Source organism: Sparus aurata, chromosome 17 (genome assembly GCF_900880675.1).
Source record: "Sparus aurata chromosome 17, fSpaAur1.1, whole genome shotgun sequence".
NCBI lineage: Eukaryota > Metazoa > Chordata > Actinopteri > Spariformes > Sparidae > Sparus > Sparus aurata.
In genome coordinates, this window is record NC_044203.1 from 22,887,731 (window position 1) to 22,903,730 (window position 16,000).

A 16,000-nucleotide genomic window follows, 5' to 3' on the forward strand; every position below is an offset into this window, starting at 1 on the left:
ACACCAGGCACAGCTAGGGAGAAACCTGCTGAAGCTAAATGGAAACTGACAGTAAAAGATAAAAAATATCTCATTTATTGTATTATTATTCTCTTATATTATATATCATATATCCCTGCAGCCGATGTGCAAACGTTCTCCAGACAGCATGGTTTAGGATGGCCAAGGTATCAGAGTATCATTCCTCCTGCTCCTCTCTGCCTTCTCTTCACTGACACAAATTAAATTCTGGCATCAAGTAAAAGTCACTCCAAGATCTCATGATGTAACTTGATAAAAAACAGATCTTCACTTCGACTGTGACCAAAAGATAACAAAAAAAGCAATAACTGTCTTGAGCTTTTTACAGTTGTTACTAGATTCTTTACTCGACTGCTTGAGAGAGTTCAGATCTAACAATGAAGGAATCAAAGCGGGTGGGGTTACCATTCAAGTATTTAATGAGGTGCCCATGTTGACGAGTTATTTACAGCAAACAATCAATCAGACAAAGATGATATACGGCACCAAAAATCATATTTCCTAATAGAATGAACACATGTGCATAAATATAACTCAACCATGTACAACATAATACGCTAAACTGAGCTCAGAGCTGTAATATTTGGACAGCTTCAGTTCATACTAAACACTTTAAATCCCTTAAGACCTTCATGGGCAATTTCTAATTCATTTGATAGGACCTCCTGTGTGTTTTAAGACCAAACTGGCCAATCTGTGTCACTTGGGGCAAAAGAAAATAATATTACATTGTGAATTAATTCACTGGTAAACATTTCATGACTCTATTACATTTCATACAGTGCAGAGTGCTTCAAGGCAGGATGAACAGGAAGAAATTACAGCCAAACACGTGAAACAAACAAAAAAAAAACAACAGAATATATCATACAAAGTATTTACATGAACCAATCATGCGTCCCGAGCCAGCAAGCTGACGCGTTTCAACCAAGTGCTTCACGTGCAAATGGAAAAAAAAAGTCTCATACCAAGTCTGCCAACATCACTGAATTTAAAATACTGAGAACATTTAGTGACCAGGGCAGCAGGTGATTTGTCCTGTGTCCAGTTTACTATAGAAAGTGTTTCTTGTGCTAGGGCTCAGTCTGAGGAGACGGTGACGGTTCTTCTTTCTTTTCTCCGTCAGCAGTCGTGTTCAGAGCCACATCCTGTTTTTTCTCTTTTGCTTTCTCCGGCTCCTCCATCCTGAAACATCAAGAGGAAAAGTCATTCCCACAGAGTCATCCCCGTATACTGCGAACTCACCATCAGTATAGTTGGTTATGTTCTCCAGCAGAGGGCCTTACTGTATAATACATGGACGCTTGTGCAAACATTTAGGGCTCTACTGTGCTATAAAAGAACTAGAGACGCTCCAAATGCTGTTCAGTTATCACCATAAGATGAATTAAACAAAGAAAGTGCTACTTTGATGTGTTATGATAATTAAGTCAATAACTACAAATAACTACAAAAGGGAAGTGTTAATGTGGATGTGGCTCCATCACAGTCTGAACTGTGAACACCTGTTCATTAGCAGTGACCTTTCTCATATGGTTTTTACTTTTATACCAAAAATATTTCATGCGTCAGCTGCAAAAGCGCAGGAAGTGTCATGTCTGCATCCAGTGAACATTGCAGGTTACACTGTACACGCACTGTATCAACAGCCAGCTGACAAAACACCCCAAATTTCAAAAACAGAATACTTTGCCAGGTGTTTATTTATCCATCTGTCTGTCTGTCTGTCTATCTGTGGACAGATTTTGTCAACATAATAGCATCACAAACATGCAAGATGCAATAAAGTCTAAACTTTTCTGGTGTTGAAAAAGTAGAGGTCAAGTTCAAAGATGGGTGTGGTCAGAGCATGGTTGTCAAATTTATGGGAATGGGAAGTAGGGGTGTAATGATACACCGATAATGACGATATACATGATATTTACAAATGAAATATTGGTTTTGTGATAATAATACACACATGATAATCATGTGTCAATAATCCAGCCGCTCTTTAAGCATTTCTGTTTCTTTCTGTGCTTGCTTTGTCATAGTGGGTGACGCTAATGCACCATAATTACTGGTTTTTGCTACTGTCATGAGATGGAGAGAAGAAAAAGAAGAGGAAGAGAAGGAAGAAGCATATGCGTTAACTAGCTAATTATGATGGATCTGAATCTTCATTTCCCAGGCTCCATTGCTCTCTTCGGTTTTACCATCTACTTATAAGTGTACTTATTATATAAAAGTCTTTTTACATTCTTTTTCTCTAACTATCTTGTGTGGCCTGCCCTATTCCAGGTCTTCGCGGTGGAGCGATGCCTTGGCCTGCGAAGTCGTTCTCCAGGATCCGCACTCTTCACTTATAATCTATATCATTTCCTTTCATCAGATATTCTCTCAATGAATTTTGTACTTTGAACTTTGATTTTGTTGTTCTGTTCTCTACATGCAGGGATCCCTCCTCTGTGGCTACTCTGAGGTTTCTTCCATCTTTTTTTTCTCCTGTTACAGGGGTTCCTTTTCAATATGGCAAGTTTTTCCTCACACAAATCGAGGGTCTAAGGACGGAGGATGTTGTTCACTGAACAGTTTGCAAAGTCCACTGAGGCAATGTGATTGTCATTTTGGGCAATGTAAATATAATTCTGATTTAATTTACTTCCACAGTGTGTTGCTGCTACTGCCACACAAAATCATGACAGGTGACGGTGGATGAAGGCGATACACTCTACCTGTAGTGCAGGTTATTGAGGTGATATTTTTATCATGAATTATTTTGGTCCACTGATCATGTAGTGATAATCTGACATTATGACAGCCCTAGTAGGAAGTAGGCAGGGGGCCACTGTCCTCCGGCCACCACCACCCTACGTCTCTGGCCCACATTTATTCTTTATTTGCGGATCACTGTAAACTAGTTTCACTCATTCCTGTGCACTTTAGCCACTCTGATAGAGTCAAAGCGAATGCAGTCACAAATCTTTACAGGTGTGTAGGTGAAATTGAAATGAAATCCAAGTTGGAAGATAGGCGTGGTCCAACCCATGAGGACAGAGTGCTCATGTCATAATGTAGCTATGACTTCTGAGGAGTTTTGGGTTGGAATGTCAACATGTCGATGGGCGTCACGGCTGGTGTGATCCCATCTCAAGACGGTCTCCAGTTTTTATTTGTATCCAAACATGTTAATGAATTTAAATACAGACAACACAGTAAGAACTCCCTTTAAATTTCTAAAGTAATAAATACATATATACAGTGCTACTTCTCTCACCGTGTGTTGAAGTTCTTCAAGCACTAATTCTCTAAGAGAGGTGTTAAAATCTAGCCCTAGAGGATAAGTCACTATGAATGGGTGGTTAAAGCAAAGAGATGTGGTCAGGTTTCTAACTCTTAGAAGTCAAAGTGAAGGTTTTGGCGGTGACCTTGGCATGGGGGCAGGCCGGTTACTGGGCAGGACGTCCCAGCTAGAGGTAGAGCTGTCGCAGATCAAAAGACAGAATCACATGACCAGAAACAGAGAGAAAGTATTGGGTTTAACATTTCTCATTAGATAGAAGGGTTGGAGTCATTTTTAGGTGATTGAACAGGGCTGATTGATATTAGGAAAGCCAGGGGTGCCCAAAGGACGACATATAGTAAGGGCCCATGAAGGCTCTGTCACAAGGATCCAGGGGACACGCAGACAAATGAGGAGCATCATGACTTAACCTGCCAACTGCATCACTGCACAGAAGGAAGCATGAGTCTAGATCAATAAATAGCACTATGGGTAAGAGGTAAAAAAAATATATTTTAGATCTTTTTGGGTGAGCTGTCCTTGAGATAACACAGATTGGTAACTTATGTGAACTTTGGTAACCCCTGGTCAAAGTGGTGTAAAGGTTAAATCACTGGCTGGTGGTAGACAGAAAGGAAACTCGCCACATACTTTCATTATTCCGTGGTAATCATGAGAGAAAAAAAATAAGCATGTTGAGTAACAGGCATGTTATTGTAGCAGAGGTCAGGTAATCAGATTACCCTTAGCTCTGATCTTGGGGATCCCTTTAAACTTTTATGGTGAAACCTTACAAAGAGGATTATACATTGCCTGACATCTCCATTAGACCACAGCTAATACCAATCTATCTGTCGTAAACACACATCAGCCATGCCAATGTCATGTGACAAAGACCATTATTTCTATAAAGTTTTAGCATAAATCTGAAATCTCTTCTTCAGCTTTAGTTTCTTAACAAATAAAGTGGTAAAAGGTTTTTTGTTTGGTGGTTTTAATCCAAGATCTTTGCTTCAGGGTGTCTGCCAAGCACAAAATGACGAAAAAAATCAAAAACACAACACGTCATTGTTAGTTGTGCATCCTTGTCAGTACTGAGATCAGGTCAACCACCTGTTTACCGCGACTGTTTCACGGTGGAGGAGTGTAAAAAATCTGCCAAAAGATAGGAGATGGAGAATGAGAAGAAGAAGCAGGAGGCTTCGGCAGTGACAGCTCCCTCCACTTCTGCAGATCGCCTAGTTAAACTAGAGAGTGAGAAACAGAGTAAGGCTTCTTACCGTATTGTCTTCACGATGAAGCGAATGATCACTGCCAGACCTACACAGCCACACATCACTCCTATTACTATGGCTGTGACTTCACCTGCAGGAGGAAGAGTCACGGAAAAGACGTGACACATCAGAATCAGCACAGTTAGATTATGGTCCATACTGCACAGTTGAAATATAAGTATAGGTATCAGACAGAATGATAGAGATGAGGAAGCCTCCAAAAATACAGCAGTGGCCCAGTACAGTTCAATCATTTAGTACAGTTACTTTGTTTGTTACACAGATATGTTCTTACCAGAAGAGAGCTCTTTCCCTGATTCTGCAACAAACAAAAGATGGAATAGATCATTAGAAACATCACAGTAGATTTGATCTTTCGTTCTCACCAGTTTTTACACGCTGATTTGTTGGTTTATCTGAGCAGAATCTGCTGTTCAGCTGTTTGAAAATGTTATGTCTGGCCAGTCTTTTTGCCTTTGACAGCAGTGCTGATATCACAGGCCTTCCAGTTCAGTCACTCACTACAATGAGCACTTCACACAAATTCTTTCTCCTTTGTCTTTGTCTACCACTCTGTCTCCCTCTTCCACCTCTCTGTGTCTCTTTTCCCTGTCCCTTTTTTCTCAGTTAGACTCGCGTGATAACAATGCAGTCAGTGTTTTTCTTTCTTTTCTTTTTTTTTTAGCAAATCCGTTTCTCTAATCAGCTCGCAAACAAACACTGCTCCCCCGTGCTTTGCCACCACTTCGCCCCTATTTCAGTCTCTCTCTCTATTCCCGCCTCGCAAAAGCTCTTTGCTTCAGACAAAGTCACCGTTAATCCTTAATATTCCCACATTTCTCTCCACATTCCACTATTTGCTCGCTGCATGGATTGTGCTAATTGCTAGCTTTGGTCTGCGTGGCCACCCACTGGCTTGATATTGTGAGTTGCATTATGAGCAGCTTGCTGGAATTACGATCCAGTAATGCCAAAGTGTTTCTTGGAGAAAAACACTGGAGCTCACAGCAGTTTGTCTGTGACCTTTTGTGACTTCTCATTTGTGCAGATGATGTCCTCACATGTCTTGTTTTGTCCACAAACAAAGGTTTTCCATGTTATTGTCATAGTGGTGTAAAAACAGAAAACATTCACATTTGAGAAGCTCTTAAAAAATTATTCAACACGATTACTTGATCAAAACATTTGGCAATTAGTTTACTAGTTGACAACTAATCGGTTAATCATTGCAGTACTAATTTTCCCTATTATTCTTTAACTTCAGTAATATTTTCGTTTCAGAACTTTTTCTCTTCATGGGGTATTATGACAGTGGGGTAGTTGTACTTTTATTTAAGCATAGAATGTAAATTCCTCAACACTACTGCATATATTACTCTAATCCGGCACCAAAATGCCCCAAATCACTCCAAGTAATTTTAAGGTAAAGGTCTGATTGAGAACACATTTGTTTGTCTTTTATGTTATAGGTCGACACTGTCTGTCTAACCTGCGCTGAAGGAGGCGAAGACGACCCTGTGGTTGAGCGGCTGCGTGGCCCGGTAGTTGTCCTGCAGCAGCATCCTGTCTGTGTCTTCAGTTTTACTTGAGTAGAGTATCGTCTCCAACCTCAGCAGCTGCAGAGGAGAGGCAGGAAAAGAAGTTGAAAAAACAGTTACAGTCTAGCCTAAAACATAATGTTATGTAAATCAAAAAGAAAGTTCAGCTACGTTAAATCAGCTGGTCACTGAGCAAATGTCCAGTCATGTTAAGAATATCAGTTGCGACAAAATGGCTACATCTTAAGCTAACTCTGCATCAATGTAATTACCATGACACTATGACTAATACAACTAATGTATTAGAGTAGTGACTATATAACATTTCACCATGCTTATCAACATTTTGGGGTACAAAATTATTTTACATAACATTATTCTGTGAATGACATTTCCCCACTATGTATTCTGATGCCAAAATATCATTAAAAGTAACAAATGTATTAAAAAATGTGTAAGCTGACAGCAACCACCAAAAAAATCAATACCATTGCAACAAATGCCAGTTGCACAAGGGAACAAATAAGACAATTCTCAGTTAATCTACCATCACTTCTAACAACAACACAAGATCATTCACTTTAGAAATTGGGAAACTATATGCTGTCCAGTGAAAAGATAACAGCACGCAGATTGTCTGGAATATCATTTCTGAGGCCAATAATTAGCAATTGTAGGTTAATAACAAACAAATAATTGAGTGATTATGTTCGAGCATCACTGCTTTGGTTTGGATGTGTTGATTGTGTAGGGAGAGAAAATGTGTCCGTGTAGGACCAATATAAATTTAATTGTATCTACTGACAGGCTGGATATTAGTTTTTTCTCTTTTCTGTGCATGCTGGGTCAGTTTTTCTTACAGAATGATCAAAATCGATGTCTGCATGCCAGGTGCACATGTAAGCTCTACTCAAGGTGAGTGTCAGTTTCTCATCTTCACCTGTGCCTTTGAGATTTGAACCCTCTCATGAAACACCGACCAGATTACACTCTGGTAGCAGGGCGGCGTTGTTAGGGAGCCGTTGTAGCGATAGTAGCGTCCCAGATCGTTAGGGAGCAGAGACTCGACGTCAAAGGCTGGGATCAACGCCTTCTGATCTGCCAGTGGTGTAACGAGGAGAAAAAAAGAAATATTACGCGACGTCTTTGAGATACTTTTTTTAAATAATCATCACATTTTTGTTGCATAGGTTGTTGGTAGGAGCACACAGTAAAAGGAAAAAAAAGAAAAAGAAAAGATTTATTCCATTCATTCAACTTTTAAAATGTTGATTTGGAATAAAACACACATTCATAAATTGCTTGATAATATGTAAAGTATAAAGGAAGTTGACTCACCAGCATGTCTGACGCGGCTCAGGTAGTTAAGGATGCTGTTGAATGCCGGATTGGTCTCCTCACCTGTCTGGGAAACCGAAACTTCTGGCTTGAATGTTTTTATTACGACTCATTTTAAGTCTTTTTCACAATGTTGTGTATTGCTCTTGTTTATTATGAGGTAGTATTGTTTTTATTACCACAATGAGAATCCCTAGAACAGCCAAGCCGTCACTCTGAGTCATGGCTGCAGACATGTTGGGGTAGAGCTCGGAGTTGTAGTGCACCACATGCAGCTGCAGACAAGAACAGCGCTGTTAGAGCGAGAAAGACGTCCCCGTCCCTCCTCATGACAGCCGAGGGTTAAAAAAAGACAACGAGAGCGAAAGGCTGGGAGAGAGCGGGCTGCGTGCAAACTCAGCTTTCCGAGAGTATGACCGAAGAAAAATAAAGAGACTGATGTGAACGAGAAAGAGATTAATTGTCTCATTATGTAATGACACCACTCAAGCATGACAGGTCCCTCTTTTTTTTTTTTTCGTTAATATCCAACACTGGAGTTTGAAGATAAATACCTCAGCGCTGGGATAGAACTCACATTCAAATATCATACAGATAATAGCGACAGATATGTTGCTGAAACTGTTTCTCCTTGTTATGGACTGAGATGATGTGATTTAGAAGCATTCCTCTGCTTCTACTTTTAACCTCTTAGATGCGGTTTGTTTTTCTGCTCTTAGGTTTATAACCGGTGATGTTTCTTGCACCCATCAGTGTGTCTTGTATGAAAAAGCTTTTCTGTCCAAGAGATTTGACAGTTACGTATATGCATTTGTTTATCTGTTAGGCCTTTATTGGGAAGTTGACATCTTCCATATCTATACAACTCAGTTTCACAAGCCCATTAACTGACCTTTACTGCATGTCCCTCGAGTTCATCTTGAACTTGGGACATCTGCTTTTAGTTTCTATGTTCGGACTGCTTTTGCAAAAGCACCTACTCAAAAAGCATTCATCTTTTGCTTTTATCTGTTTTAACTGAATTGTTTTTATACTATTTATTCTATCATATATTAAGTGTACTTTTGTACTTCTTTTATTGTGTTTTTAAATTCAATTTTGTATCTTTTTAAGTAATTTTAAACTGTTACTTCACAGCACTGTAAATAAAGGCCTGGCCTCAATGATTTTTACAGGTTTAAATAAAGATAGTAACGTTAATTATTTCTAGGGTTGTTCTGATACTGATTCTAGTGTTGGAAAGGCCTGCGTTACTGCCTAAACTGCTGGATTGGGTATCAAAGTGTACCCAAGTCTATGCACCTATCTGATACCGTGTAATTTATGAGCAACTTAACAGATTTGTTTATTTATTTATTTTAAACACTAGTATCAGATGAGAACTCAGTATCGCAGTATTGGCCAGTTTGAAACTGGGAACCAAAATAGTAATCCTTTCATCAACTCAGCATTATTTTTGTCTTTTTAATCTTCTTATAATTCCTCACGACTCTTCCTCTCCAACTGCTCACTCTTGAAGGATCTGGTGAGTTTGCGTACCTGGACAGATGGACAGGGAGAGGTGCTGAGACGGCTAACCTTTCATCCTTACTGCATTTTTTCTTCACTCTTTTTACATCTTTTCCTCTTATTTAGTCACTTACAAGTTTAATATCATCCTTGCTTTGGGTGTTTTTAATTTCTTTGAATCAACAGGAATCTTACCCTAAACTTTCCCGTCTGTTGCTTCGGTCTCTTCTCTCAGCTAATCTGCCAGACCAGAGCTCAGTGTGTTCATTGTTTCCATCACTATCCCATGCTAAACCAAAACAGAGATCCTAGCTCACTCAGCTGTGACAGCTTTGTGTGTGAGAGACCGAAATAAAGTCTGAAGTTAAAAGACAAATATAACCAACAAAGATAAGTAGAGCAAAAATGAAAGAAAGAGACTCGATTTTCTTACCCTCAGCCAAAGATTTTAAGATAAAAAACCAACAATACATTTGGGAAAAATACCAGAAATGATTCATCAATGATCAAAACAGTTGCCGAATCAATTAAACAACTAATTATGCAGCTCTGTGCGTCAAAAGCATTGAGTAATTTTTCAGGGCACAGCTGGGCCTATTTGATTACAGTAATGTGAACAGAAAATTGAGAGATTTATCTACCAACAGTCTTTCTTTACTTTGCATGAATATAAACTTTCATCTCAAAACAACAGAGGCTTCCTGGAGATACTTTATCTCCAACTTGTGTGCAGGTGTGTGCATGCCCAGTGGAAATGTATTCATAGACTGCTCAAATCTGCAGAGTTATCCATTTTTTATTTGCTGTTAATGGCTTAATTAAATCTCCCTGATCCTCAAAAGTTACATAGTTAAATGTATAAACATCCTAACATTATACACTCCCATGTCCCTCTTCTGGGGATTAAATATTGTATGTTGATTAAAATGTACGCTGTATGTTCTACTTGCACTAATGTCACCACATTATTGTGATAGTATAAATATGTTTTCCTTCTCTTCTCCATAACAATGAACAGAAAATAGATGTATGTGGATGCAGGCCACTCCTGGGATTTTTGACCTTGGGAATCTTTACTCATAGTGACTTCTTCCTCCATTTAAATAGCATCAGAATTTTAATAATCGCAAGAGCTATTCTCTGACTTGATCTGTTTTTATAAAATCTTAACCTTCTTAGAAAACTATGATCATCACAGTATTTGACCTTGACCTACCAGTACTCAAGTAACAGCTGAGCCCGGCTGTAATTTGTCCTGCTGTGTTTAAACATACCTCTGCATCTGCGCTCAGTCCGTTGATGGTGTGCTCGCTGCCCCCATGACTCGGCCCGCCGCTTCCCCAGTGGAGGTGCATTTGCACAGCTGTGAAGAGCCAGGGCAGCCCCGCTAGTCCCATCCATTCTGGCAACTCGATCACCACTGATGGAGAGGAAAAAGCAAAAGAAAAGGAGCCTCTTTGTGTTTGACTTATATGGGGAAAAGACAAAACAACAGGCAGGCATATGACATGATTTGTTCTTTAAAATTACTCAAAATCCTAAAATATGAACTGAATTTATCATTGGAAAATAAAGAGTTCGCTGCCAGGTTACAACTGAGGACGGTGCAGTATAAACAGATCAACCGTAAGGCTGCTGGGATACCTGGAAGAGGACAGCTGGCTGCCATATTTACCTGTGTGTCCGTTATTGTACATATTGAGGGGCTTGTTGCCGTGCTGACTGTAGCCCAGCGGGGTCAGAGGGACCAGACTGGGGTCATATTTAGTCTGCGTGGTGACCACATCAACCGGGGACTGAGAAGTACCACCGCAGTTAGGGAAATACTGTGACCACTCAGTCTGGCCCACCAAGCCTTTGACAGGAGAAAAGACAGAAACAATGATGTCAGCCCAATCACACAGTCCACTGACTTCCAGTCATTCAATGAAAAGCCTCCATTGATCAGTCTCTAATTAGACAAAATAATTATTCTACAGAGTTCTGTTTAGGTTCACAGCCCCATGGCGTTGAACATAATCATACGTAGAATACATTTGATCACTTCATGAGATTAGATTAGGTTTTCACAATGGTCAAAACGAAAGCCTTATATACAGCATATCTATGACTGACTACTGAATTAATGCTGCTCTGGGTCAAAAACATCAAAACTGAAATCAAACTCAAATGAAGGTGTCAATGTACGTTCGTCTGACACAAAGCGCTCACACAGACACGAGTGATGACCAACAAAGTCAGATGATTCAGACAGAATAACTAATGTCGACTGATAACATGCACAACATAATATATATACACAATATCATTTCAGCCATTTTCCTTCTTCGTCCAGACGAAGTAGTATTCAGATATTGTGACATCTTCAGTATCATTGTAGTCAAAAAAATAATAGTAAACTAAAATGCTCTTTAGCTTTAAAATGTGTTTACAATAAATGCAGAATTAACACACATAAAATGCAGATTTTTAAATGTAAAAAATGATTTAATCGTACTTGGTAATATGAAATAATTTCTAATTTTGACATTGAGATGAGATACTAATTATTTTTTTTTATTTACAATCCAGATTCCCCCAAAATTGGGACGTTGTGTAAATTGTGAATTTGCAAACAAAGGTTTTATGAAGCGTTCCCGAGCACAGCGTGGTTCACAAAGTGGTGAACCTCACCACATCCTTGCATATTAACGACTGAGAATGCCCCTTTCATACCCAATCAAGATACTGTCACCTGTAACCAATTATTTATATTTATTTTACACAGCATCCCAACATTTTAGAATCAGGGTTGTAAATAAATCTGCAAAAAGACTATTCTTGATTTAAGTACTCCTTTCTTTAATTTATTTACCACATTCGAACATGAATACTTGTTTCAAGTAAATTGCCACAGATCTTGCAATTATTACCTTGGAATTATTATTTGCCACAGCCAGATTTTTAAGATTTATACTGAACATTGAGGTGTTCAAACTGAAGCAGGCAGTAACAAAAATAGCTGATTTTCAGGGCTGATCACAATAATGCAAACAGAAAGTTAAGAGATGTATCTGCCATCAGGCTTTCACAGTTTTTCTTTACTTTGCATGACTATAACCCTTCATCTTAATACTACGGAGGCTTGCTAGAGATTTTCTCCACCTTGTGTATCTGTTTTTTCAAGATTTGTTTTTGTGGACATAACGCAGATGATAAACCAACATAGTTTATTTTATTATTCTCAAATATGTTTTAAAAATTCGCTGAAACTCAATAAATTAGCAAAAAATACATCTTTGATTCTTCAATGACAAATTCAGCGTTTGAAGATAACGGAAAAATTACTAATAAAGTGATGATGTGAAACTTTAAGAAAATGTGTACTTTTAGAATTAAAGTACACAATGTAAAATTATAGCGACATTGGCATGAAACAATGTCGCCATCAGTGTAAACATCCACTGCATGGATCAAATCCTCTGCAAATAATGTCTAATAACAGCTAACATACCTATGTGTATACTCTATACTTTTACAGAAAAATATGTTCAATATTTACAAATGTCAGAAAAACTCATTCATTGCGACAACTGACGTGAAAAAAGTAAGACTTTCGTTAAGACTTTAACAAAAAGAAGGGCCGAGAGATATTGAGAAAGTGATTTCAGGAGAAGAGAGTGATCGAGGCCCTGGTTCACTGAGTAAAAGAGAAACTGGTCTACACAACTGCACAATAAAAGAAAGTAAGAAAAAAGAGTCTGAAAGAAAAAGAGAGTGACATGTGAGTCAAAGAATCGGAATTTCAATTGCAAGGAGAGGAGGAATGCTTTAGAGAACAGGCGCACCAACGACACTTTGTACACACACACCAGACACACTCACAAATGTGAGGAGTGGGCAAAAAGAAGTATCCAGAGTATAATTTCAGTTGTAGGTTTTACAAATGTTACAGAAAAAGGTAAGACTGACAGAATAGGTTTGCAGTCTCTGGATTGTGAACGTAACCCGTTAACCAGTAATCAGTGATCTCTCTTTGCACACACAGACACACACACACAATGTAATCATGGCTCTTAACATTACTGTAGTAAACACACACACACATCTCGTCTCCAGCTGCCTGCAACCCCCACCTTGCACTTCTAATCTCCTACCCCTCACTCCTCTCCATAGCAAAGCCCCGCACCACGACACAACTTCAAAAGTGAGTCCCGCGGCCCCACGATTGGCCGATGGGGAGGTCTCCATGGCAACCGGAGGCCGAAAAATTCTGACCCTCTGCGCCTGCTCTCCTTCTTCCTAGCATGCTACCGCTGTCCTCAATACAGCCAGGAACAAAGACATACACACACACATATGCAGATTCATTCATTCAGAGAATGATGAGGACTGACTTTCCCTCGATTACCTTATGTAACGCCGCGTTTCTCATCTCTTGTGAACGGGGCATCTCGGAAAAAAAAATTGTGTAAATTCTGCTCTTTTCGTGTGACAAAAAATGTCATGCAATGCTGTGTGGTACAACATGCCCTCACACACAGCCTCTTGGACATTTGACGATGAATTCCAGTGACTTTTATTTTGAAAATTCATCACAAAAGCACAAATTACACATATTTGAATGCCTCAAAATAGTCCAAGATTACACATGTTTCTACACCATACACTTACCTCCATATCTGTTATAATGAAGCCTAGATACCCTAGATGTATAGATACCAGTTTGCTCCAGGCACAGCCTCGACGGTTTACTGTATGTCCTCTACATTGGTGTTGCTCTCCTGAATACATGCAGAGAGAGTGGTGGTCTGTGTGCCCCATTCATTCCCACAATGTCATTGTCCACCACGGCATAGGCAGCCAGTGTGTGTCCACAACACAATAAACACATAGGTTATTGTGCACTGCAACAATACGGGCACAATTTGGTATGCTTTTGCTTCATCCCGTCCCATCTCCCTCTCTCGTCCTCATGCACCTGCCTCCCTCCCTCCGCCTGCCTCTCCTCTCTATCGGCCTTTTTTTCTCGCTCTCTTCCTCTCTATCTCCCACCACCCCTTCATCATCTCTGTGTGACTACTGCGCTCATGCCAGCTTGCTGAACTGTCACTAATACAGACAGGGAGGGAAGTAGGAGAAAACAGAGGGAGATATGAGGAATGGAAAAGCACAAATCCTACAGAACTTGCGGGCACTTTGATGGTAGCTCTCATATTTGAGAGATAAGTTTAACGTGTGCAGTGAAGACAGGATGAAAAGGTCAGCTGCGAGCAGTTTGCTTGGACTGGAAAACTTGCCAGTGTCTTTGTTATTAGACTGGATTACCACAAGTCATCCTGTGTAATCCTGTATTAGACACTAAAGTCTTTGACCAGGATGAAAAATTCAATTATATTAAATGTCTTTCTGCCTATTTATCACAGAATTAACTTCAGGATTTTGCTTCTGGTCTTTAAAACTTTAGTCCACATATTATTTAGTATATCTAGCATACTTACAATGCCTCCAGATTATGGATTATACCCTCTGCCTATGATGATTTCTGTCTTATTTTGCTACACTTTAACAGCCTTTTGCTCGAGAATTTGCTCTACAAATAAACTTAAATTTTAACTTACCAATGTAGGTCCAAGTAACTTCGTCTGAAAAACAATAAAAGAGGAAAAACTCCTAAAAACAATCATATTTTAGCTGTTTAGCAAATATTGACCATATTCAAAGCATCAATATTATATATTTCACTTGTGTTTTCCTCCCTTCTAGTTGTCAAGTTGTTAATGCCGAGCTACAGTTATACATAGTCCTCAAATACTACTCAAATCCAATAACAGCTCACACAGAAAAACCCAAATAATCAGCAGCACTAATATCAAAGCAAAACAAATCTCACATGACACTGATTAGCATGTTCACTAAGACCTTACCAGCAGCAGGAGCAATCGTCCACTGGAAACACAGGAGCATAAGAAGGATAAAGAGACCCAAAGAGTCCATGTTAGCCCTCCTTACCCATACACAGAAACGAATAAAAGTGGACTGAGAGATGAGGAGCAAGTGTGAAAGAGACGGAGAGAATGAGAGAGTGCGAGAGAGAGAGAGAGGGACGGGAAGGGAAGGGGAGGGGAGGGAAAGAAGTGAGTGGGTCCAGCGATCCCACCTGCCACAGCTCTGTTTAAGAGCCAGAGTGTGTGGATGTTACATGCCGGTTCCACTCAGGCACATGGGGCACCGGAACAGGTCTTAACAACAGAGGGATGGAGAGAAAGTATGACAAGAAAAAGAGGGAAAAAGTGGTCAGAGGTGGTGAGAAAACAAGACCACAAAGAGGGGCCAGTGAGTGAGAACTAATTCAGTGTTGGTGGCTAAAGAAAAAAGGGCGATACAAAAGAGGGTGAGGGGATGGAGAGAGAAAATGAGGTTACTGCAGGGGGACAATGGGCGACAAAAAATGCAATGGGAGTAAAGAAAAGTGAACTTTCTAACAAGTGTTTCTGAATTATTGCTGGATAAGTGTTAAGACTGTATAACTTTGATATTGAGTATGAAGAGAGAGGGTGAGGATGTATCAACATGGCTCATACATTAGTTCCCTACTGTATACTGTTTAATACAAAGCCATAGGCTTTATGATATGTGAGTTGTCAGTTAAAGAGGGATTTTTCAGGAGATTGTTTGATTTGACACTCATAATATACATACATGTTTAATGGTATATTCAAGTTTCTGACTGTTGTGTTTTTAATTGAGCGTAACACTTTTGAGTGGTCTGAAGAGGTTAAACTGTACAACAAACCAACTCACTCCTCACTCAAATCGACCTGAGGACAGAGGATGTTGTTCACTCTACAAATTGTAAAGCCTGTAGAGGCAATGTGACTGTGATTTTGGGCTATATAAATAAAATTGATTTGAATTAATTTGATTTGGTGGCCCGTGACCCTTTAACAGCCCCTTGATCATTTTGTTACTAGGCTAATTGAATCGTTCATTCATTAGAGGGAATGAGAGTCAAACTGACAACCTACTTCTAAAATAAAAAAAAAAAATTGCGCATTGTTTTTTTTTTTTTACCTACC

General features: G+C 39.4%; 1 protein-coding gene and 1 long non-coding RNA gene across 5 annotated transcripts in view; one reads left to right on the forward strand and one right to left on the reverse strand.

Annotated features, from left to right (window-relative positions):
* The window catches only part of LOC115566599 (uncharacterized), a 38,354-nt gene extending 32,202 nt beyond the window's left edge, over window positions 1–6,152 (forward strand). The window contains exon 3 of the long non-coding RNA XR_003981057.1: window positions 6,027–6,152. This is a non-coding gene — a long non-coding RNA (uncharacterized LOC115566599). The remainder of the gene's footprint in view (window positions 1–6,026) is intronic.
* ca14 (carbonic anhydrase XIV) lies at window positions 418–15,253 on the reverse strand. Of its 4 annotated transcripts, XM_030392451.1 has the most exons (13): window positions 14,849–15,163; window positions 14,543–14,566; window positions 10,618–10,797; window positions 10,217–10,362; window positions 7,613–7,708; window positions 7,434–7,500; window positions 7,036–7,193; window positions 6,047–6,173; window positions 4,853–4,876; window positions 4,564–4,648; window positions 4,397–4,438; window positions 3,429–3,482; window positions 418–1,206 (listed from the first exon to the last, which is right to left on the reverse strand). In XM_030392451.1, the coding sequence occupies exons 1-13, from the start codon at window positions 14,916–14,918 to the stop codon at window positions 1,095–1,097; spliced, it is 1,185 nt and encodes a 394-aa protein (XP_030248311.1). In that variant the 5' UTR covers window positions 14,919–15,163; the 3' UTR covers window positions 418–1,094. The 4 variants fall into 4 exon arrangements, with proteins under 4 accessions (XP_030248311.1, XP_030248312.1, XP_030248313.1 ...); XM_030392452.1 differs by lacking the exon at window positions 14,543–14,566 and having other exon boundaries at window positions 14,849–15,253; XM_030392453.1 differs by lacking the exon at window positions 4,397–4,438 and having other exon boundaries at window positions 14,849–15,162.
* Window positions 15,254–16,000: the final 747 nt, after the last annotated feature.

Excerpts from the sequence above, each read along its gene's own strand:
- ca14 (XM_030392451.1), bottom strand. The coding sequence starts at position 14,918 with ATGGACTCTTTGGGTCTCTTTATCCTTCTTATGCTCCTGTGTTTCCAG. Across the intron at positions 7,194-7,433 it reads GAGCCGCGTCAGACATGCTG|ATCAGAAGGCGTTGATCCCA; the intron begins GTGAGTCAACTT and ends CACCACTGGCAG. Across the intron at positions 4,439-4,563 it reads TTCATCGTGAAGACAATACG|ATTTTTTACACTCCTCCACC; the intron begins GTAAGAAGCCTT and ends ATCTTTTGGCAG.